At 30.5% G+C, this 25,281-nt stretch overlaps 1 protein-coding gene across 3 annotated transcripts in view; it reads left to right on the plus strand.

Moving 5' to 3' along the window:
• The window catches only part of LOC135133648 (sodium/potassium/calcium exchanger 3-like), a 41,546-nt gene extending 17,048 nt beyond the window's left edge, over positions 1–24,498 (plus strand). For all 3 annotated transcript variants that reach the window (XM_064062106.1, XM_064062104.1, XM_064062105.1), the window contains exons 3-8: positions 1,361–1,653; positions 16,326–16,496; positions 16,552–16,915; positions 17,048–17,251; positions 17,311–17,412; positions 23,468–24,498. In XM_064062106.1, coding sequence (XP_063918176.1) covers positions 1,361–1,653; positions 16,326–16,496; positions 16,552–16,915; positions 17,048–17,251; positions 17,311–17,412; positions 23,468–23,793 — 1,460 coding nt within the window. In that variant the 3' untranslated portion in view covers positions 23,794–24,498. The remainder of the gene's footprint in view (positions 1–1,360; positions 1,654–16,325; positions 16,497–16,551; positions 16,916–17,047; positions 17,252–17,310; positions 17,413–23,467) is intronic.
• Positions 24,499–25,281: the final 783 nt, after the last annotated feature.

Here is a 25,281-nt window from a genome sequence, read left to right on the forward strand (position 1 = left end):
ACTTTCGTCCCCATTTCTTCCAAAAGTCCTGCAATTTTTTCAGAATGACCCATTAAAATCCGACAGTTTTTTGGAATCAAAAAAAAGATTTTCAATTCTAGTATTTATAAAAACTTGCTCCAAAGTAAGCTACATTTTTGTAATTAACACGTCGAAATCTGTATTCAAGGATTTTTTATTAATTTTTAGGCAACTTTTTTGAAATAAAAATTTTTAAGAAAATTTTCTAATTTTTCAACCATATTCGAAATTTGTCCAAAGACAATTTATTGTAACTTACGATATCCAGAAGTAATTTTTCGCTTCATTTCTTCGAAAACAGATACCATTTTTCTAGAATGCCCATAAAATACATGTTGCACGGTTTTTTTAAAAAACTGAGTTTCAAACCGAATATTTCCAAAATCTTGCCCCAGGACCACAAAACCCTACATTTCTAGAATCAACACGTCGAAATCTACATTTCAGAATTTTTTGTGAATTTTTTGGCGACTTTTCTAAAATCAAAATTTTTCCCTTATGAAAATTTCGGAATTTTTCGGCCACCTTTCAAACTTAAGTAAGACATTTTCTGGTAGATTTCGACCTCCATAAGTCCTGCTATTTTTCCAGAATCACCCATTTAAATCCAACAGTTTTTTAAAATAAAAAAAAAGATTTTCAATTCTTAATATTACTAAAATCTTTCTCCGGGACATCATCAAGTTTAGGACGGGATAAACAAGGACAGATAGACGTCGGACGGAAGCGTGCGACCTACTTTTTAGCCATTCACTGAAATTAAAAAAAAATAAAATAAACTTACTGAGAATGCACAGTTTGATAAATTTTAACAACTTAATTAAAAATTAAAATTTAAAAATATACCATAATAATAACAGAACCTCAATTTTCTTTTAAAAAAGCCAATGACGTCCTTTTAAAAAAAAATGTCTGGGGGCGCAAACAAATAAAATTATTTTTAGCCCCGCTTTTGACGCTTATAAATGGACTTTTAAAGAAATAATAACAAACCCTCATAAAACAATACAGAAATAACCGCCCGACGAATATAGATCGCAGCAAAACATTACCCCAACTAGTGAAAGAATAATATCCGCTTAAATTATAAATAATAAATGTGAGCAAGAGGGATGGATTTGTCATTACTTTATTGATTCTCTCCCCGACACAATATTACAGTTCTTGCACAAAGCAGCAGTCCATCTAAGACCCTCACCGCATTTAACCGCTCCTCCGCCAAACCCCCTCATCCGCCTTATCAGCCACAATCGCCAGATAACGCTAATAGAGCCCGATTAGCGTAAGAAAAAACTTGACAGGTTGATGTGCAAAAATGAATGACCCATATTTCTTCCAGATAAGGAGTCCGCTATCGGCGCTTCGCTTGCGGGCCAAGCGAAGAGTTTGGAGGACAATCTCAGGAGGTACAGGCGGTACATAATTTTGGCCAGGCCCCACAACGGTTCCATAGAATGTGGCAGTTCGTCGGAAGACTTCCCGAATTTTCTCACCGAGCAGGAGGTGGAGAAGGGCGCCATTATTTTGGTGTTCTTCATCGGGATTTACTGTTTCACTCTACTGGCTATTATCTGCGATCATTATTTTCTGCCTTGTGTGGAGAAGATATGCGAAGCTCTTAATTTATCTCATGTAAGTGGAGATTTTCGAGATTATTGACGATGAAGTTGCGTTTTTGCAACCAGACGCGATAATTGTTTGCTATTTAGAGCGATAATTGGTTTTATTGATTTTTTTTTTGTGAAGTAGTGTCAGATTTTTTAAGCGGCGGTCGTGTCGGTGTAAAAGTCACGTTTAATGACAAGTTAATAGTAAAGGGGTCTTTGTGTCTGTCAAAGATTGCGCTTGGCCTTGAGATAAAGAAATATCATCGACCATAAACTATTAACTACCATTGTCAGATTAGTTTAGCACCAAGTGGAGTAGATCAGAGTAGAAAACGATGACTAGTTAAGTCAGTTTTAAATTTGAATGTGAAGCAACTATGTTTAGAGATATTGTCTTGTTGTTGACACTCCTGATGGCAACAATTGGAACGAAATTACAGGAATTAAGTCGTTATCTTAAGATAAAACTGCGATTTAATATTTGAGTGTAGTTAATTGAATAGCATTTTATCGGCTTGGATTTTTATGTTGTGCTATTTTTTTTTTTTAATTAGATTTTCTTAATTATTATTTCTTATAGTTTCGTATTTTTCATTTTTTCATTCATATAAACAATAGTAAATTTACATGTGTTAAAAACTGTAATCTATTGCTGTCACTCGATTATAAATACTACTATTGTGGTCATATATTAAAGTTTATTACTTTTAATCAGTGTTATTAATCAGGTTTAGTGTTAAATTAAGATGTGTTATCACGTTACGAGGTTAAAACCTGAGGTGGTTAAATGATTATTTCTATAGAGACTCCTAGTCCAAAATAAAATATTTTTGTTGATTAAATAAGTGGCATTCTTTGGTCTTTAACTGAGCTGATGACACCAGATAACTCAGAAATCCTTTAATATGTTTGATTACTTTTGCAGGAATGAACTCTGATATTACAAAGCCTTATTTAATCTTATAATTCTACACTGCATTGAATAAATATCACACAATTAATTAGCCGAGTAATTATGTTTTTATTGCTTTATAACTTCATTATAATTATAGTTAACGATTACAAACTAGATTTCTAGAAACAGATAATACAATATTTTTTTTTATTTTCCATATTATACATAAAAAGAAAAATTGGTATAAAATATTCTAGTGCGGCAATCACATTTCAGTTTCGTGAAAATACATCAATTCCGCGTTTTGTGTAAATGATAGCTGATAGATAGATTAACAAAAAAAAAACAAATAAAAATTTCGTTCTATTCCATCGTCGATTTGAAAAAACTAAATTCATAGTTATTGATTACTCAATAATTACGAAACGGTTGTCTAAATGATGATTGGAAAAACCAATTTACCTTACAATTATGCAGTTAATAATAACTACGTGGCTACTTATATAATTTCAAGATCAACTTCGTGTCTAGAATATTTTTGTTTTCGGTTTTACGTGTTTGAGGAAATCTTGGTGCGATAAGAAAAATAGTTGTTGGCAAATATTTTGCGAAAATCTTGAAATCGGTTACTTTTTGTAATACTTTAAGCCTGGAGTTGTTAATTTATTGCTTAATACTGACTGTCACAATAATGATAACATTTTTTATATCTGCGTTAAATTCATCAATTAGATAATGCGACGATGAATTACGGAGGGATGATGGGAGTAATAATATTTATCGTTGCATTAAATTTTCTCTTATTGATTATTGAATGAATTTGTTCGGGGAAACGGTAAAACCTCTTGAAATATTAGAACTATTTTTCACGCCGGGGTAATTAACCAATAATGTAACTAGCATTGAATCAACAACAAAAACATTCGTTGTAGCTTTTGTCGATATTTCGAAAGTTGTTCCAAGTATGTGTTATATATTGCCTTAATTAGTCCACCCAAATAATTCGAAATTCCATTTCCGTTTATATAAATATGTAATTTTGGGTGTCAGTTAAAAGTCGATTTATTTCAGGTTTCGGTTCCGGTCGACCGTTATTAATAGTTAATGCAAAAATAAAGCATATTGAAGGCTTAAATAACGTGTAAATGTCTGAATTTCGCATTAACTTAAGTGGAATTCAGTCATAGCCAAATAAAGCCTACTACGGAATTTTAAATGTGGCCACCGGGACTTCGCCTACATAATTTAAATGTCCTAGAATTACTTTATATAACCAAATGTAAACCGCTTCCCTGAAAAGGTACACAGACGCACTTAAGAGCTAGTTAAACTTTGGTCATTTTCGTCTGTCTAAAATAAAATCGTACGAGTGTTTTATTCCAGTAGAAAAAATACTGTAGTAATGGTAGTAATAATTTCAAATTGTCGAATTAAAACTTTCAAATGTTGTTTACATACTTTACTTTTTTGGTTTCTTCACGGAATATATCTAAAATTTTGCCCCGGAACCACAAACCCTTTATATTTTTAGAATCATCACTTCGAAATCTACATTCCAGATTTTTTTCTGGATTTTTAGAAAACTTTAAGAACCAAAATTTTGAATTTTTCGACCATTTTAGAAATTTAGTTACAGACAATTTCTTGTAAATTTTGACCTCCAGAAGTTACTTTCATCTTAATTTTTTCTGTAACTTCTGCTATTTTTCCAGAATCGCCCACTGAAATATAAGTTTTTTAAAATTATTTAAAAAAATTGATTTTCGAATCGAATATTTCAAAAATCCTGCCCGGGGGGCCCAAACACTCTAACACTTTTGGAATCAGCACGTCGAAATCTACGTTTTAGATTTTTTTTAAATTTTTTGGCAACTTTTTTAAAATCAAAAATTTTCAGGTAAAATTTTGGAATTTTTTGACCACTTTCGAAATTTAACTAAAGACGATTTCTTGTAAATTTCGACCTGCAGAAGTTACTTCCGCCCTAATTTTTTCGAAACTTGTATCATTTTTTCAGAAAATATGACACATTTTTTGGATTTAAAAAACATGAATTTCAAATCGAATATTTCTAAAATGTTTCTCGGGAACCACAGACACTCTATATTTTTGGAATGAGCACTTTGCAATCAACATCCCAGATTTTTTTCCGGATTTTTTTTGTCAACTTTTTAAAAATCAAAATTTTTTAATATGAAAATTTCGGAATTTTTCGACCACCTTCGAAATTTAATTACAGGCACTTTCTTGTTAATTTCGACCTTCTGAAATCACTCTCACGCTCATTTCTTCGATAATTCCTGTCATTTTTCCAAAATCGCCGATTAAAATAGGTTTAGAAGTTACTGTCTCCTAATTTTTTCGATAACTTCTACCATTTTTCCAGAATCTCCCACTGAAATACGTCTTTTTTTTTTAATTTTCAAATCGAATATTTCTAAAATCTTGTCCCAAAACAACAAAGAGTCTGTATTTTTGGAATCAGCATGGCGAAATCTACATTCCAGATTTTATTGTGAATTTTTTGTCAACTTTTTTAAAATCAAAAATTTTCAGGTACAATTTTGGAATTTTTCGACCACTTGAAATTTAAATGAAAATAATTTCGACCCACAGAAGTTACTTTCGTCCTCATTTTTTCGATAACTTCTGTAATTTTTCCAGAATCGACGATTAAAGTAGGGCAGTATTTTGGATTATTTTCAAAAATTGATTTACAAACAGGAATAAAATTTTGCCCCGGGATCACAAACACTACAATTTTTGAACCAGTATATTGAAATCTACATTCCAGAATATTTTGCGATTTTTTGGCAACTTTTAAAATCAAAATTTTTCAAGTAAATTTTTGGAATTTTTCGATCACTTCAAAATTTAACAATAGACAATTTCTTGTAAATTTCGACCTTTGACAGTTACTTTCGTTCTAATTTTTTCGATAACTTTTATTTATCCAGAATCGCCTATCGAATATAAGTTTTTTGGCTTTATTTTAAAAAATTGATTTTGGAATCGAATATTTCAAAAATCTTGCCCCGGGACCACAAACTCTATATTTTTGGAATCAGCACGTCGAGACATACGATACACAATTTTTTCTGGATTTTTAGGCAACTTTTATAAAATCAAAATTTTTCACTTTGAAAATTTAGGAATTTTTCAACCACTTTCGAAACTTAACTGAAGACATTTTTTGGCAGATTTCCCATTCTAGTAGTTACTTTCAGTGTAACTTCTTTGACAATTCCAACCATTTTTCCAGAATCGTTCACTTAAATAAGAGTTTTTTGGATTTTTTCAAAAATTCAAAAAGCTTTACCCGGGTCTATAATACGTCATATTTTTGAAAATAGCCCATCAAAATTTATATTCCATAATTTTTTGTGAACTTTTTGGCAACTTTTTTAAATCAAAATTTTTGAATTCTTCTTCCTTTTCGACCATCTTCAAAATTTAACCAGACAACTTCTTGTAATTTTCGACTTGTAAGTTACTTTCGGCCTCATTCTTTCCATTTTTCCTGAATCGCACATTGAAATGACAGTTTTTTGGGTTTTTTTTTCAAAAATTAAATTCCGAGTCATAAATTTCGAAAAACTTGCTCCTAGACCACAAACACTAGATTTTTAGAATCAGCACGTAATTCATATTTCAGATTTTTTTCTGGATTTTTACGCATTTTTTTTTAAACCAAAATTTTCCAATATGGGATTTTCGGAATTTTTCGACTACTTTCGGAACTTAACTGAAGACATTTTTCGTCAGATTTCCACCTCTAGTATTTACTTTCAGTGTAACTTCTTTGACAATTGCAACCATTTTTCCAGAATCGTTCACTTAAATATGAGGTTTTTAGATTTTTTCAAAAATTGATTTTCAATAATCTTGACCCGGGTCTATAATACGTCATATTTTTGAAAATAATCCATCAAAATTTATATTCCATAATTTTTTGTGAACTTTTTGGCAACTTTTTTAAATCAAAATTTTTCAATTCTTCTCCCTTAGGAAAATTTCGAAATTTTTCGACCATCTTCAAAATTTAACCAGACAACTTCTTGTAATTTTCGACTTGTAAGTTACTTTCGGCCTCATTTTTTCCATTTTTCCTGAATCGCACATTGAAATGACAATTTTTTGTTTTTTTTTCAAAAATTGATTTCCGAGTCATAAATTTCGAAAATCTTGGTCCGAGACCACAAACACTAGATTTTTAGAATCAGCACGTCGAAATCCACATTTCGGATTTTTTTCGGGATTTTTAGGCAATTTCTTTAAACCCAAAACTTTTCAATTTGAGAATTTCGGAATTTTTCGACTACTTTCGGAACTTAACTGAAGACATTTTTTGGCAGATTTCCACTTTTAGTAGTTACTTTCAGTGCAACTTCTTTGACAATTCTAACCATCTTTCCAGAATCGTTCACTTAAATATGAGTTTTTTGAATGTTTTCAAAAATTGATTTTCAAAATTCTTGACCCGGGTCTATAATACGTCATATTTTTGAAAATAGCCCATCAAAATTTATATTCCATAATTTTTTGTGAACTTTTTGGCAACTTTTTTAAATCAAAATTTTTCAATTCTTCTCCCTTAGAAAAATTTCGAAATTTTTCGACGATCTTCAAAATAACCAAAGACAACTTCCTGTAATTTTCGACTTGTAAGTTACTTTCGGCCTCATTTTTTCCATTTTTCCTGAATCGCACATTGAACTGACAGTTTTTTGGATTTTTTTTTTAAATTGATTTCCGAGTCACAAATTTCGAAAATCTTGGTCCGAGACCACAAACACTAGATTTTTAGAATCAGCACGTCGAAATCCACATTTCAGATTTATTTCTGGATTTTTAGGCATTTTTTTTAAAACCAAAATTTTCCAATTGAGAATTTCGGAATTTTTCGACTACTTTCGGAACTTAACTGAAGACATTTTTCGTCAGATTTCCACTTCCAGTAGTTACTTTCAGTGTAACTTCTTTGACAATTCCAACCATTTTTCTAGAATCGTTCACTTAAATATGAGGTTTTTGGATTTTTTCAAAAATTGCTTTTCAAAAATCTTGACCCGGGCCTATAATACGTCATATTTTTTAAAATAGCCCATCAAAATTTATATTCCTTAATTTTTTGGGAAATTTTCGGCAACTTTTTTAAATCAAAATTTTTTAATTCTTCTCCCTTATAAAAATTTCGAAATTTTTCGACCATCTTCAAAATTTAACCAAATACAACTTCTTGTAATTTTCGACTTGTAAGTTACTTTCGGCCTCATTTTTTCCATTTTTCCTGAATCGCACATTGAAATGACAGTTTTTCGGGTTTTTTTTTTCAAAAATTGATTTCCGAGTCATAAATTTCGAAAATCTTGCTCCTAGACCACAAACACTAGATTTTTAGAATCAGCACGTCGAAATCCACATTTCAGATTTATTTCTGGATTTTTAGGCAATTTCTTTAAAACCAAAATTTTTCAATTTGAGAATTTCGGAATTTTTCGACTACTTTCGGAACTTAACTGAAGAAATTTTTTGGCAGATTTCCACTTCTAGTAGTTACTTTCAGTGTAACTTCTTTGACAATTCCAACCATTTTTCCAGAATCGTTTACTTAATTATGAGTTTTTTGAATTTTTTCAAAAATTGATTTTCAAAAATCTTGACCCGGGTCTATAATACGTCATATTTTTGAAAATAGCCCATCAAAAATTATATTCCATAATGTTTTGTGACCTTTTTGGCAACTTTTTTAAATCAAAATTTTTCAGTTCTTCTCCGTTAGGAAAATTTCGAAATTTTTCGATCATCTTCAAAATTTAACCAAAGACAACTTCTTGTAATTTTCGACTTATAAGTTACGTTCGGCCTCGTTTTTTCCACTTTTCCTTAATCGCACATTGAAATGACAGTTTTTGGATTTTTTTTTAAATTGATTTTCAAGTCAAAAATTTCGAAAATCTTGCTTCGAGACCACAAACACTAGATTTTTAGAATCAGCACGTCGAAATCTTCATTTCTGATTTTTTCTGGATTTTTAGGCAACTTTCTTAAATCAAAATTTTTCAATTCATCCCCTTTTGGAAAATTTCGAAATTTTTCTACCATCTTCAAAATTTAACCAAAGACAATTTCTAACCATTTTCGACTCTTAGAAGTTATTTCCGGCTTAATTTTTTTCATTTTTCCAGAATTGCACCTTGAAATGTGACAATTTTTTTTTGGATTTTTTTCAAAAATTGTTTTCCAAGTCATAAATTTCTAAAATCTTCCTCCGAGACCACGAACACTATATTTTTAGAATCAGCACATCGAAATCCACGTTTCTCATTTTTTTCTGGATTTTTAGACAACTTTTTTAAATCAAAATTTTTCAATTCATCCCCCTTTTGTTTCCATCTTCAGAATTTAACCAAAGACAATTTGTAATCATTTTCGACTTCTAGAAGTTATTTCCGGCTTCATTGTTTTCATTTTTCGAGAATTGCACGTTGAAATATGACAATTTTATTTTGGATTTTTTTCAAAAATTGTTTTTCAAGTCATAAATTTCGAAAATCTTGCTCCGAGACCACAAACACTATATTTTTAGAATCAGCACGTCGAAATCTTCGTTTCTGATTTTTTCTGGATTTTTAGGCAACTTTCTTAAATCAAAATTTTTCAATTCATCACCCTTAGGAAAATTTCGAAATTTTTCTACCATCTTCAAAATTTAACCAAAGACAATTTCTAACCATTTTCGACTTTTAGAATTTATTTCCGGTTTCATTTTTTTCATTTTTCCAGAATTGCACCTTGAAATGTGACAATTTTTTTTTGGATTTTTTTCAAAAATTGATTTCCAAGTCATAAATTTCGAAAATCTTGGTCCGAGACCACGAACACTAGATTTTTAGAATCAGCACGTCGAAATCCTCATTTCAGATTTCTTTTGTGAAGTTTTTGACTTTCTTGAAACCAAAATTTTTGATTCCTCCCCTTTAGAAAAATATCGGAATTTTTCGACTATCTTTAAAATTTAACCAAAGTCAATTTCTTTTAATTTTCAACTTCTAGAAGTTACTTTCGGCCTCATTTTTTTTATTTTCCAAAATCGCAGATTGAAATATGCAACTTTTTTTAAATCAAAATTTTTCAATTCGTCCCCCTTTGGAAAATGTCGGAATTTTTTGAGCTTCTTCATTTAACCAAGGACAACTTGTTGTAATTTTCGACCTCTAGAAGTTAGTTTGGCTCCATTTTTCCATAATCGCCCACTGAAATATGACACTAACATCGTTAAAATATTTTTGTTGCGTCCTTGAATGATAAAATTTTTCTCGAAAATGAAGAGTAGTATATTACTTTTTTTGTTGTTGGTACTAATAAATTTCCTGACAAATTTATGTCAGCTGAAGATAGTGAATGATATGTGAACTCACTATAGATATGCAGGTTTGACGTTTACGGTCAGAAAACACCATTTTCTAAATGTTACCAACCTTAGAGATCCAAAAATCACCAAAAAATGACGTTGAAAAAGTTCATAGAAAAAAAAATTGCTAATCTTCGTTAAACTACTTATAACCTATTCCATACTTTCGCCGCTTATCTGTACCACAAAATCGTCAAAACTCCCAGACAAACAAAGACGCGGAAACGTGAAAGCCGCATTTTAAATATCACACGATCCGCCAAATCCCCAAAACCCCAAATAATTCCATTACAATACTTTCCACTCCGCCCCGATCCAGCCAAATTCAATCCGATTTGTTTACAACTCGTTTTTCTCCATTCAACTAATTACCGGTTTCCAGAAGTCCAAACGATGTCAGTGTCGCGTTCCACTCGAAACACCCATCCAGGCTTCGCTATCTGATTCACCGGCTGTCGTTATCAGTTCATGACCTTGTTACGCGTCGAAAGCTCGACCAGACAAAGGATTTCAACACTTGGAACTATCCCAAACATTTCCTCAGCGCGCAGCTTCGCCAATAAGACACCAAATCCTGCAGGATGTTCGACATCGCAAAGCTGCCATAAAAATTAACAAGAACGTGACGCCTCCGCACGCATCACCCAGATAATACCCAACATTTTTTTCTCTCATTGGACGATTTGTTTACGGGCGATTTTTGCCTGCGAAGCTCCACAAGTCGACGTCTATTTGCGTTGCAGCGCAATTATTTTCCTAGAGCTTTTTTGCGGGCTGCGGTTATTAGGAACGTTTCTATTATTAAGATCGGCGAGCTTCGGGCTTGAGTAAGCAATAATTGCGAGAAGTTGGCGGAATTTGTGGAAGCTCCGGGTTAATAAGGGTAAGATGGGGTAATATGTAACTGTCTTCTTTATTGGGGGTAGTGACGTTGTAATAAATAAGCAGGGCGTGTCTGTATATTTTGCATTATTCCACGAATTATGTATATGTGTAAGCTCGTTTCGGGGCTTTGAGAGCTCTTTGATTATGTGGCTTGGTACGGACCATTTAACCTCTTTGATGCAGTTGGTATTATGCAAATATGTGAGGGTTTATCTAAAGAATGACAACGTGTACATCGTTGCCGAGTTAAGGTCAAAGGAATTTTTGTTATCGGGACACCGTGTGGGCTTATCATAAAATATTGCCGTATTTTTTTCGACTCACACTTTAATTTTGCGATCTGATTGTGAGCTTTAACAAGTGTTGCACAAAAATACAAAAAAGTTTGTCGACATATTGTCCAATACTGCGTCTCAATTTCAACAATGAGTTTTTTTATTATTTTTTTTATCAATTAATTGGTACTTGTAGTTCATTTAAAATATAGTTCTTGTCATGAGTAAATTATCACGTACTCTGTGATAAGGAGTGTATCTTATCTAATAAAATTGATTTCATAATTACGCTTTCCGTTTTGATTAATATGTTTTGAGTACAGAATTTGTACCTATGAACTTCTAAGACTGGCGAATTTTTAGATATGAATTTTAAAAAATAAAGACGTTTAAGTGCCCATGAAAGAATACACAATCTTGATAAAAATAAAACGCTTGCTATTGTCTACTAGCTACATTTTTTGCCAGCCTAATTACTTCAAAAACAAGATAAGGGAATCCAAACTACTTCAAAAACAAAGCAAAAAGGATCCCCGAGGTTCTTGCAAACTACTTCAATAACGAAACACAAGAGATCTTCGAGAGTTTTTTCAAATAACTTCAGAAATAAGATAAGGAATTACCAAAATTCTTTCAAACTACTTCAAAAACAGCACAAAAAAGAGCTTCGTTTCTTCTTTCAAGTTAGTCCAGAAATAAGACACAAGGGACTCCGAAATTCTTTCAAATTACTTCAAAAACAAGACAAGGGATCTCCAAAATTCTTTCAAATTATTTCAAAAACAAGGGAAGGGATCCCAAGATTTTTTCACGCAACAAATTGGAAAAAATCGAAAAAAAAAAAATTTTGAAAATCGAAAAATTGAAAAACCGAAAAATCAAAAGTCAAAAAGTCGAAAAATCGAGCAATTGAAACATCAAAAACTCGAATCAAATCAAATATCAAATACCTTTATTGATGTGACAACCGCAATAATAATTAGAATGTCGAATAATTGAAAAATTCCGAAAACTGAAATGTTGAAAAATTGAGCCAGAAATCTAAAAAATTGAAAAATTTTAAAAATCAAAAAATGTATTTATTATTTATTTTTTTATTTATTTATTTCAATACAGTGCCCAACGAACTTAAACCCAATAACAGGACAAGGTTATAATAAATAAATAAAAATACACAAAAATCAAGAAGTCAAAAAATTAAAACACCAAAAAATCGTAAAATAAAAAATTCAGAATTTTAAAAAATCCAAAAATGTTAAATTTAAAAATTCGAACAATTGAAAACATCGAAAGCCTGAACAATCAAGAAATTTAAAAATTCCAACACAGCATAGACGGAAAATTGGGAAATCGCACCTCTAAATCGAAACATTAAAAGATGAAGAAATCGGAAAGCAAAAAATTAACACACATTTGATAATAAAAAAAAAAACGAAAAATTGAAACATTTTTAATAAAAAAAATCGATGAATTGAAAAATTGAAAAATCGAGAAAATCAACAATCCAAAAATCAAAATATCGGAATCTTGATAAATCGAGAAATCGAAACATTGAAAAAACGAAAAATCTAAAACCCAGAACTCTAAATTGAGAAATCCAGAAATTGAAAAATTCTCAAAATTGAAATGTTAAAAATTGAGCTAGAAATCTAAAAATCGAAAAATTTTAAAAATCGAAACACCTTGAAAGGCCATGAAATTAAAACACCAAAAAATCGTAAAATCGAAAAATTGAAAAATCAAATTTAAAAAATCGAAAGATCGAAGAATTGAAAAATAGAAATATCGAAAAATTGAAAAATCGAAAGATTTCAAATTTAAAAAATCGAATGAATGAAGAATCGAAATTCAAGAAATTGAAAAATTCCAAAGCAGTAATGACGGAAAATTGGGAAATCGCAAAAACTGAGAGACTCAAAAGTCGAAAAATAAAAACATCGAAAAATTGAAATCTGAAACATCAGTAAAATCATTTAATAATAATAAAAAAAAATTGAGAAATTTTAAATTGAAAAATCGATAAATCGAAAAAATGAAAAAGGGAAAAATTTTAAATTTGAAAAATCGACAAATTGAAGAATCGAAAGCCTGAAAAATCAAGACATTGAAAAAGAGTAAATGACGGAAAATTGGGAAATCGGAAAAACTGAAAAACCGAAGAGTCGAAAAATCGAGCAATTGAAATATTAAAAAATCGAATAATTGAAAAATTTTCGAAATTGAAAAGTTGAAAAATTGGGCGAGAAATCTAAAAATCGAAAAATTTTGAATTTCGAAAAACCGAGAGATCAAGAAATTAAAACCCTCAAAAATCGTAAAATTGAAAAATCAGATATTTAAAAAATCGAAAAATTGGAAAATAGGATGATCGAAAAAATGAAAAACAGAAATATGGAAAAATTGAAAAATCGAGAAATTTTAAATTTAAAAAATCGAAAAATTGAAGAATCCAATGAGAAAAAAATTAAGAAATTCAAAAATTCCAAAATGACGGAAAATTGGAAAATTGCAAAAATTGAAAAACTGAAAGGTCAAAATATAGAAACATCGAAAAATTTTAAAAATCGAAAAACCGAGAGGTCGGGGAATTAAAACAGCTGAAAAAATCGTAAAATCGAAAAATTGAAAAATCAGAAATTTAAAAAATCCAAAATTAAAAAACAAGAAATATCGAAGACGTGAAAAGCAGAAATATCGAAAAATTGTGAAATCAAAGAGTTTGAAATTTAAAAAAAAATCGAAAAATTGAATAATCGCAAGCCTGAAAAGTTAAGAAATTGAAAAATTCCAAAACAGCAATGACGGAGGAAAATGGGGAAATCGCTAAAATTCAAAATCAGAAAAGTCAAAATTCGAAAAGTCGAAAAATCTACCAATTAAAACATTAAAAAATCGGAGAATTGGAAAATCCAGAAATTGAAGAATTCCCAAAATTGAGATGTTAAAAAATTGAGCGAAAAATCTAAAAATCCAAAAATTTTAAAAATCAAAAAAATTGAAAAATTGAATTTAAAAAATCAAAAAATTGAAACACTGAAATATCGAAGAAGTGAAAAACAGAAATAGTGAAAAATTGAAAAATCGAAAAATTTTCAATTTAAAAACTCAAAAAACTGAAGAACCAAAAGCCTGAAAAATGAAGAAACTAAAAAATTCCAAAATTGGGAAATCACAAAAATTAAAAAATGCCAAAACAGCAATGACGGAAAATTGGGAAATCGCAAAAATTGAAAAACCGAAAAGTCGAAAAATCGAGCAATTGAAACATTAAAAAATCGAATAATTGAAAAATTCTCAAAACTGAAACGTTGCAAAATTGAGCGAGGAATCTAAAAATCGAAACATCGAAAAATTGCAAAACTAAAATATCGATAAATCGAAAGAAACATCAAAAGATCGAGAAATCGAAAAGACAAAAATTGAAACGTTTGAAAATAAAAAAAACGGAAAATTGAAAAATTTTGAATTAAAAAAATCAACAAATTGAAAAATAAAAAAATCGAGAAATTGAACAATTGAAAAATTTAAAAACCGAAAAATCTAAAACCGAGAAGTCGAAATATCAAAAATGTAAAGTTTAAAAATTCGAAAAATTCAAAAATAATGGAAATTGAAGAACTAAAACAGTGAAAAATCTCAAAACTGAAACATCGAAAAACGAAACATTGAGAAACAAAAAAAATCAAAAATTTAAACACAGGAAAAATTGGAAAATCAAAACCTGATCAATTCCAAAATAGGGAAATCACTAAGTCGAAAAATCTAAAAGTCGATAAATCAAAAAATCGAAAAATTGAAAATCGAGAAACTGAAAAATCGAAATCGAAAAACCGTAAATTGAAAAGCCAAAAACTTGAAAAAACTGAAAGATCGAGAATCCGAAACATTGAGAAACCGAGAAGTCGAAAATTTAGAAACTTCAAAAATTGAAAAATTGAAAAATGTGGAACATTGGAAAAATGAGAAATCGAATAATTAAAAAATCCAGAAATGTAAAAATTTCCAAAAATTAAATGTTGAAACATTGAAAAATCAGAAATTTAAAAAATCTAAAAATTGATACATAGAAATACCGAAGAAGTGAAAAACGAAAACATCCAAAAATTTAAAAATTAAAAAAATCGATAAATTGAAGAATCGAAAGTCTGAAAAATCAAGAAATTGAAAAATTCCTAAGCAGCAATGACAGAAAATTGGGAAATTGCAAAAATTGAAAACCGAAAACTCGAAGAATTGAAATATCGAAAAATTGAAAAAGTGAAACATCAATAAATCGAAACATCAAAAGATCCAAAAAGATTCGACAATTTGACGAAATAAAATTCAATTTTCATCTCAGAGTAAATAAAATAAGCCAACGAAATTCAAAAGTAGAGGTAGGGATGAGTGATCAGGAATAAACCGGGTGGGTGGGCGGGGCCACTTTGAAGTTTTTTTAAATTAGGTTGAACCACTTACTAAAGTAGAATTCAATACTCATCTCACATTAAATAAAATAAGTCATTGGAAAGTAGACAATTTTGTCGTCTCACACAAAACGCGCTTTTACGGCGATATTTTATTAAAAAATGAAAAAAAAAGAAAGAAACATGCGCCGTTTTAGATTGACTTCTGGGAGACTCCCGATATTTGAATTTGAAAATGATTTCTGTAAATAATTTTGTAATAAAAATGTCAACACTTTCCTTTAATGAGCTTAAATGCGCTAAACACTAAATCTAACAACAACATATTTACAGCTACATAGTAAATATGAAACAAATCCGACAAGAAGGTTCTTTTTACACAAATATTATTAAAAAGGAAATAGACGGACTGTCATTTCGTGTCCACACTCGTATTTATCAAGGTACTCTAGTTGGTACTACTTCCAATATCGGTAGTTTTTTGAGTTTACTTTACTATTAAAAAAAAATACATCCATCGTTAAATAAAATTTTGACAATAAAATAAATATCACTCCACTAATTCCAAGTAAAAAAAACAATCTAAGATAGGTATTTCCGCCTTGAGAACAATTGCAACCGTTATCAATCGATGTTGATTTTTGAATCCTTATCGCTCATTTCGCTTATCTAGGACTTTCAACCATCGTTACTATTCTCCCATTGTATGCAAAACCGATTTCGCTCTATCATCCTTATCTTGCAATTACCGAACTGCACCCCAACACCCGACTGCAACATCGCCGCCGCCTCATTACTTATTACCTCCATTAATCCTTGCAGGACGTCGCCGCCGCCACCTTCATGTCCGTCGCAACATCAGCACCTGAACTATTCGTCAACATAATTGGGACATTCATAACGCAATCCGACATCGGCATCGGCACCGTCGTCGGCTCGTCCCTCTTCAACACGCTGGGGGTGGCGTCGCTCGGGGGCCTAGCGGCGTCCGCTGTACGTAGACGACGTCCAAATTTAATCAAAAAATGATTTTTGAAAATTTTTGTAGCCTGTGCAGCTGCACTGGTGGCCGGTAACAAGAGACGTCATCATCTACATCTTCTCCGTGCTGCTACTGGTGGGGATCACGTGGGATGGGGTGATTTATTGGTACGAGGGTCTAGTTTTGTTCATCGTGTATTTCGTGTATTTTACTGTGATGTTCCAAAATGCCAGGATTTCGAAGTTAGTGCATAAGTTTGTAAAGAAGGTTAGGAAGGTTAACAAAGTCGACGATTGTGAGAAAGGGTCTACGACTGCTACGACTACGCCTACGACTACTGTAGCTGTGATTTCTTCCTACGGGTCTTACGTGGAGGAACCCATTACGAAGTATACGGAGACGAAGAGCTTCAGCGAGAGCCAGGATGAAGGTGAGTGATAAGAATTTTAGGTATTTATGATTAGCGATGGCGAGATAAGATAGACATCGGTGCTGTTTTATCCGGTTTATTTGATAACAATTTACTTAGAATTTCGACTAAAATAAATCACGATTTTTCCAGAGGAAATATCGATTTTCCGGAAACCCAAGGGTTCGATTTGGAAGCGCATCCTGTTTGTCTATACCTGGCCGGCTAAATTTCTTCTGTTTTGTACGGTGCCCGACCCACAGCGCTACCCTAAACTGTTCCCGGTTACCTTCATTATGTGCATTTTCTGGATCGGTTCAAACTCCTATGTGGTGTCCTGGATGATCGCCATCATAGGTATTTATCAGTTCAGGCTATAAATAGTTTTATTGCATCCTCCATGTTATTTATTACAGGCAATATGTTCAAAATCCCGGACGCTGTGCTGGGGTTGACGTTCCTGGCAGCCGGAGGGTGTCTCCCGGAAGCCATTTCTATTACCATCATGTCACGTAGAGGTAATTAAAAAATTTTGAAAAAATCTCTTAAGTCGTACGTAAAGCTGTCAAAATTAAAAGACTGTTAAAAAGTTGAAGAAAATTAGACTAGACTCAGATTTTGGAATTTTCTGGAATTTTGTAATTGTGATCCAGTTGTGTATTTTTTTATTAGAAAAAAAATCAAACGGGTTAATTTAGGTTTACCAGAGTGAAGTTCTAGGAACAATTTTGGATTTTTTTCAGTATTTCAGTAACTGCAGGTTGGTAAAATAAACATGAAGCTAATCCAAAAAAAAAAAAAAACGAAAAATCGAAAAATTGAAACATGGAAAAATCGAAATCTGAAAAGTCGAAAAATCGAAAGATCGAGCAATCGAAACATCAAAAAATCGAAATGTTGAAAAATTGAGAAATCAAAAAGTTGAAAAACCCAGAAATCGAAGAATTGGAAAATCGAAAAATGTTAAATATAAAAAATGGAAAAGTCAAAAATCGAAAAACCGAGAAATCGAGAAGTCGAAAATCCAAAATATAAAAATAGCAAAAGTTGGAAAATCGACATAAATTCAAAAAGCGAGAAATCGAAAAATTGAAGGATTGAGAAATCGAAACATCACAAAAATTTAAAAATAAAAAATTAAAAAAATTGAAAAATCAAAATATTGCAAAATTCTAAAAGTGAAAAATTGAAAAACGAAAGACAAATTTAAGAATCGAAAAATTGAAAAATAGAAAAAATTGAAAATGCGAAAAATTGAAGAATTGAAATTAAAATTGAAAAATCAAAATATTGAATAATCGAGAAACCGAGAAATTGAAAAATTCCAAAACTGAAGTGACAAAAAGTTGAGAACTCAAATAATTGAAAAATCGAAACTTCGAAAGATGGAAAAATCGAAAAATGGAAACGTTGAGAACTCGGAAAATTGAAAAAAAAAAAATTTTTAAACCGAAAAATTGAATAACCGAAAAATCTAAAACCGAGAAATCGAAAAATTGAAAGATCAAGAATTCGGGACATCATAAAACTGGAAAATTTAAAAATAACAAAATTCGAAAAATTGAAAAACGAAAGAAAAATTTAGGATGGAAAAATTGAAAATTCCCAAAACAAAAACATCGAAAAATTTGAGAAATCCTGACGTAGAGAAATATAAAAATTAAACTTCGAAAATCGAAAAACTGAAAATGCCATAAATTCAAGAATTGAAATTAAAACTGAAAAATGGAAACATTGAAAAGTTGACAACCGAGAAATGGAAAAGCAAAAATCAATTAATTGAGAAATCAAAACATTGAAAATTTAACGATGTCAAAAATTGAAAAACTAGGAAATTGGAAAATTTAAAGATGATTGAAAAGTCGCAAAACTGAAACATCGAAAAAGTGAAGAATCGAAGCATAAAAAAATCGAAAAATCGAAAATTTTAAGAATCGAAAAATGTTAAATATGAAAAATCGAAAAGTTGAAAAATCAAAAAGTTAAAAATTAGAGAAATCAGAAAATAGAAAAACTAAAATTAATAAATTGTAAAATTAAAATATAAAAAAATTAAAGAATGGAAAAACTGACAGATCGAGAATTCGAAGCACCAAAAAATTCTAAAATTTAAAAATCAAAAACTTGAAAAGGGGAAATCGAGAAGTCAAAAATCCAAAATTTATAAATCGAAAGTTGAAATGATCATAACATTGAAGAATCTAAAAACTGAAAAATCGAGTAAGTGAAAATTCCAAAACTGAAGTGATGAAAAAACTGGGAAATCAAATAATTAAAAAATCGAAACTTCTAAAAATTGGAAAATTGAAAAATCGAATAGTTGAATAATTGAAACAACAAAATGTTCAAAAATTAAAAAATCGAAAAATCGAAACATCAAAAGATGGAGAAATCGAAAAATTTAAAAATCTACAAATTTAAAAATCGAAAAATTGAAAAATCGAAATATTGCAGAACCCTGAAACTGAAATATAAAATAATTGATAAACGAAAAAAAAAAGTAAGAATCGGAAAATTAAAATATCGAAAAACTGAAAATTTGAGAAATCCAAAAGCCGAAAAATTGGGAAATTGAAAAATTAAACCTTGGAAATCGAAAAAGTGAAAATGCAAAAACTTGAAAAATTGAAAATTCGAACATTGAAAAATCGAGAAACCGAGAAATGGGAAAAACAAAAATCAATTAATCCAAAAATTGAGAAATCGAAAACATGAAGAACTCGAGAACTCAAATATTTGAAGAATCGAAAAATCTTAAATATAAAAAGTCGAAAAGTTGAATAATCAAAAAGTTAAAAATTCAAAAATTGGAAAACAGAAAACTCAAATTAAAAAAATTGGAAAATTAAAATATAGAAAAATTAAAGAATGTAAAAAAATCGAGAAATCGAAACACCAAGAAAATCTAAAATAAAAATAATTTTTTTTTTCCAAAAATGGAAAACCGAGAAATCAAGAAGTCAAAATTCCAAAATTTAAAAATCGAAAAATTGGAAAAATTATAAAATTGAAGAATCGAAAAACTGAATAATCAAGTAAGTGAAAATTCCAAAACTGAAATACGAAAATCCTGGGAAATCGGATAATTGAAAATTCGAAACTTCGAAAAATTTAAAAATTGAAAAACCGAATAGTCGAAATGTTCAAAAATTAAATCATCGAAAAATCGGAACATCAAATGATGAAGAAATCGAGAAATGGAAACGTCGAGAACTCGACAAATCGAAAAATTAAAAAATCAAAAAATTGAAAAACCGAAAACTTGAAAAACGAAAAAAAAATTTAAGGATCGAAAAATTGGAAATTCCCAAAACTAAAACATCGAAAAATCGAAAATTTGAGAAATCCAAAAGCCCAAAAATTTGAAAAATTAAACCTTGAAAATCGAAAAACCAAAAATGTGAAAAATTGAAGAATTGAAATTAAAACTGAAAAATCGAAACATTTTAAAGTCGGGAAACCGAAAAATGGGAAAATCAAAAATTACTTAATCCAGAAATTAAGAAAACAAAAAATTGAAAATTAAAAATGTCAGAAATTGAAAAACTTAAAAATTGAAAAATTTAGAAATCGAAAAACTGGAGAGTCGAAAGATTGGAAAATCGCAAAATTGAAGCATCGAAAAATTGAGGAATCAAAACATGAAGAAATCCAGAAATCGAATGTTAGAAGAATCGAAAAATGTTAAATATAAAAAATTGAAAAGTTGAAAAATCAAATTGTTAAAAATTCGAAAAATCGAAAAACAAAAAATTTCAAATTTGAAAAATTGGAAAATTAAAATATAAAAAGACCAAAGAATGGAATAACTGAAAACTCGAGAAATCGAAACACCAAGAAAATCTAAACTTTATAAATAAAAAAAAAAATCGAAAAATCGAAAAACTGAGAAATCGAGAAGTCGAAATCCAAAATTTAAAAATTGCAAAAGTTGAAAAATTGGAAATTTGAAAAATGGAAAATCTGAAAAAATTAGTAGGTAATTGAAAATTCCAAAACTGAAGTGAAGAAAAACTGAGAAATCGTATAATTGAAAAATCGAAACGTGGAAAATTTGGAAAATTGAAAAGCCGAAGAGTCAAAAATTGAAACATGGAGAAATCGAAATATCAAAAGAGAAATGAAAACGTCGAGAAGTCGAAAAACCCAAAAATTGAAAAATTAAAATAGGCCAAAATAAAAAATCAAAACATCAAAATCTCAATAAATAGAGCAATAGAAAAATTGAAAAATCAAAAAATTTAAAAACCGAAAAACTAAACAATAAAAAAATAAAAAAATAAAAAATTAAAAAATAGAAAAACCGAAGATTCTAAAACCGAGAAATCGAAAAATTGAAAGATCGAGAAATCGAAACAATAAGAAGACTGAAAAATTTAAAAATAAAAAATACGAAAAATTGAAAAATTGAGTAATCGGAAAGTAGGAAAATTGAACAATTAAAACTTGAAAATCGAAAAATTAAAGAATTGAAACACTGAAACATCGGAACTTTGAAAAATCAAGAAACCGAGAAATAGGAAATCAAAATTCAGTTAACCCAGAAATTGAAAAATTGACGAATTGAAAAATTTACAAATCGAAACACTGAAGAGTCGAAAAACCAAAAATTCGAAAAATCGCAAACCTGAAACATCGAGAAATTGAGAAGTCGATACATCAAAAGATGGAGAAATCGAGAAATGAAACGTTGAGAAATCTAAAAATCGAAAATTTGAAAAAGCGAAAAATTAAAGAATTGAAACACTGAAAAATCGGAACTTTGAAAAATCCAGAAACTGGATAAATAGGAAATCAAAATTCAGTTAATCTAGAAATTGAAAAATTGAAGAATTGAAAAATTTACAAAGTGAAAAACTGAAGAGTCGAAAAACCAAAAATTCGAAAAATCGCAAACCTGAAACATCGAAAAATTGAAAAATCGAAACATCAAAAGATGGAGAAATCGAGAAATGGAAACGTTGAGAAATCGAAGCATCGAAAAATTGAAAAATAGAAAAAGGCCAAAATCGAAAAAACGAATAATTAACAACTGAAAAATTGAAACGTTTACATTTAAAAAGACCCCATAAATAAAAAAATTGAAAAATCGAAAAATCGAAACCTCAAAATCTCAATAAATCAAGAAATAAAAATAGTAAAAAATAAAAAAAAATATAAAATCCGGGAAATTGAACAATCGAAAAATAAACAATTTTAAAAATTAAAAAATTGAAAAACCGAAAAATTTAAAACCGAGGAAACCAAAAATTGAAAGATTGAGAAACCGAAATATCAAAACAACTTAAAAATATACAAATAAAAATAAAAAATACGAAAAATTGAAAAATCAAAATATTGCAAAATCTCGAAACTGAAATATCCAAAAATTAAAAAACGAAAGAAAAATTTAAGAATCGAAAAATTAAAAATTTGAGAAATCCAAAAGCCGAAAATTTGAAAAATTGTAAAGTTAAACTTTGAAAATCACAAAACTGAAAATGTGGAAAATTGAAGAATTGCAATTAAAATTGAAAAATCGAAACACTGAAAAGCCGGAAAAGCGATAAATGAGAAAATCAAAAATCGATAACTGAACAGTTGAAGAAAAGAAAAATCGCAAAAATGAAACTTGGAAAAATTGAGGAATTGAAAGATGAAGAAATCGAGAATTCGAAAATTTGATGAATCGAGAAATTGAAGAAGGGAAAAACTGAAAAATCCTAATAGTGAAATATCGAAAAACTGAAAACCGAGAAACCAAAAGATCGTGAAACTGAAAAATCTAAAATTAAAAAATTGATGGAAAATTTAAGAATCGAAAAATTAAAATATTCCTAAACTAAAACATGAAAAAATTGAAAAATTGGGAAATCGAAAGTCGAAAAATCGAGAAATTGAAGAACTGAAAAACTGAAAAATCGAAACATTGAGAAGTCGAGAAATCTAGAAATGGGAAAATTATAATAATCAATTTATCCAGAAATTGAGAAATCGAAGAACTGAAAATTTGGAAAATTTGAAGAATCGGTAATTTGAAGAATCGGATTGAAAAATCCTAAAAGTGAAATATCGAAAAATTTAGAACTGAGAAGTGTAAAAGTTGAAAAACCGAAAAATTCAAAAATCGAAAAGTTGGGACATCAATAGTTGACAAATCGAAAAGCCGAAAAGTCGAAAATTCGAAAGATATTGAGAAATCGAAAAATTTTTATCTATGGACATAACGGACTCATAAACCGCAACTTCAGGATTATGTGACTTTAACCTTTAATAAACATTTATTCAACAAAACTGTAAGATAACATCATCGACTTCTGGGGGGACTTGAACGTATACATTTTGATTAAAACATTTGCAACGTTTCAGAGAATTCGGTTTCGTAGTTTCAAAGTTAAATCGCCAAATTTTATTATATAATTTTGATTTTTTTTTTAATTCATCAGCCAGAAATTGAAATTTTCGCCCGGAATACACTCCGTACAAAAATAAACTTCCTCATTTCGCGTTTTTGTCAAATTTTAGTGAAATTTATTCCACAATATACATTTTTTAAAACCGGCTAAACCTAATTTCCCGGTTATTGTGTTCCAGGCGAAGGCTCGATGGGCGTATCAAATTCCTTGGGAGCCAACACCATGAACATCCTCCTATCCTTAGGCATGCCGTGGTTCCTCAAGACCATAGTCATGGGAACCGGAGACAGTTCCTTCATAAGGATCAACTCGGGCTCCATAGAGTACACCATATCGGCGCTAGTTCCGGTGGCCATCACTCTATACCTTACTCTCTTCTTTAACAAGTTCAAGCTGTGTAGACGCGTAGGGATTATTCTTCTTTCAGTGTACTCACTGTGTATTATTTTGGCCATATTGGCCGAGATGGTGTTTTTCGAGTCGCAGCCTTGCGTTGACGCGTAAAGACGTGCTAAGTGCTACGCCCAAGTGCCATTGTACATAGGTAGTTCTAGATATGTTCTAGATATAGGTTTTAATTTATGACTTATTGTTATTTATTTGAGAGGCGACGCTGTTCATTAAAGGATTAAAGACACTGTGTGTTTTCAGATTATTTTTGATTCAGGCAAAGAGTGTGGAAGAGACAATTCTTAGAAACTTAATTTTTCATTAGTAATAATAATAATAATAATTTTTCGGTTCTACCATACGCTTACACAGAAAATTACGCTTGCTGTCACATGACGTCCAAGCGTAGCATTATCAAAATGGAGAACAAATTTACAAAATTGCTTCACAGACATAAACAAACTCGAATATTTAAATTTAATGCCACATTCACACTGTAATTCCGGTAATAAAAATAAATGCTAATTGTGGAACCCACACGAATGCCACACTTTATCTCCCTGTATTTTTCCTCCATATCAGGTATCCGCGTACAAGCGCCATCAACACAGTTCCACCGAGAAAAACAAACCTGTGTCAAGCTATTGTTCTGAAAACACACGACATTAACGCCTCCCAAATCATATTGACCTTTGGCTTCTTCCAGCGGAAAATAGCCTGTACGAAAAATGAACTCCAAGACCTTGAACCTCTCAAATAAACCCCATGCTTCATTTATACTTTCGACTTGTTGATTCGTGCAATAAATTTTTATACACACCCGAGTATCATTCCTGGAACGAAGTTTCAAACTCGCGTAATTACCCGGCGAGGTGAAAATCCCGATTGAAAGAAATCGCTTTCCCGGCACGTGGACAAGGCCATCTCCAGAGCTCACCTGCTGCACCGGCCCTGAATTTTTCGCGTCTTTTTATTATGTGTACGTAATTCGCTAAATCAAGAAAAATAAATAGCCGGACTCGCCAGACTTTTCATGGAGCTGTCATAAACAAACTGTGATTTGTTCTCGAAATTGCACGTTTGTCAGCCGGTAAGATGTTTACACGTTTTCGGATATTTCTGGGATAAGTTTAATGGAACTGACGATGATAAAATTCAGTCGTTTGTAGGAGCTTGGGGGAAACAATGGCCGAGAGCTGATGCACCTGGCGGTTTACCGTCGCCAGGGGCGATTCGAGGCGGTTTTGACAAAACTAAAAAACTACGATTGTGTGGAGGTGTTTATTTATCTGAATGTGCGCATTACGCTAGGGAATTTTATCTCAGAAAGGTGTCGTCGGTTCCAAGTCGCCCCCTACGACGGTGCTTATTTTGCGTCTTGCTGCTTTAAATAAATTGTGAATCAATGGGGCGGAGAAAGCGATATGATGTGATACAAGCGAGTCGAAGCGATTGCAGACTTCGAATATTACTGTTGGGGGAAAAATGAGGCCTTTGAAGTTGTGGAAGGACAATATCAAAATTCGAGTCGCTTGTATTCACGTTATTAGAGTTTGTTAAAAATCGTGGGGATGTGTTCATCACGGAATTTTTGTTACGAGC

This window comes from Zophobas morio, unplaced genomic scaffold (genome assembly GCF_036711695.1).
Source record: "Zophobas morio isolate AGI-343-1 ecotype UQ-CSIRO unplaced genomic scaffold, CSIRO_AGI_Zmor_V1 ptg000022l, whole genome shotgun sequence".
Lineage (NCBI taxonomy): Eukaryota > Metazoa > Arthropoda > Insecta > Coleoptera > Tenebrionidae > Zophobas > Zophobas morio.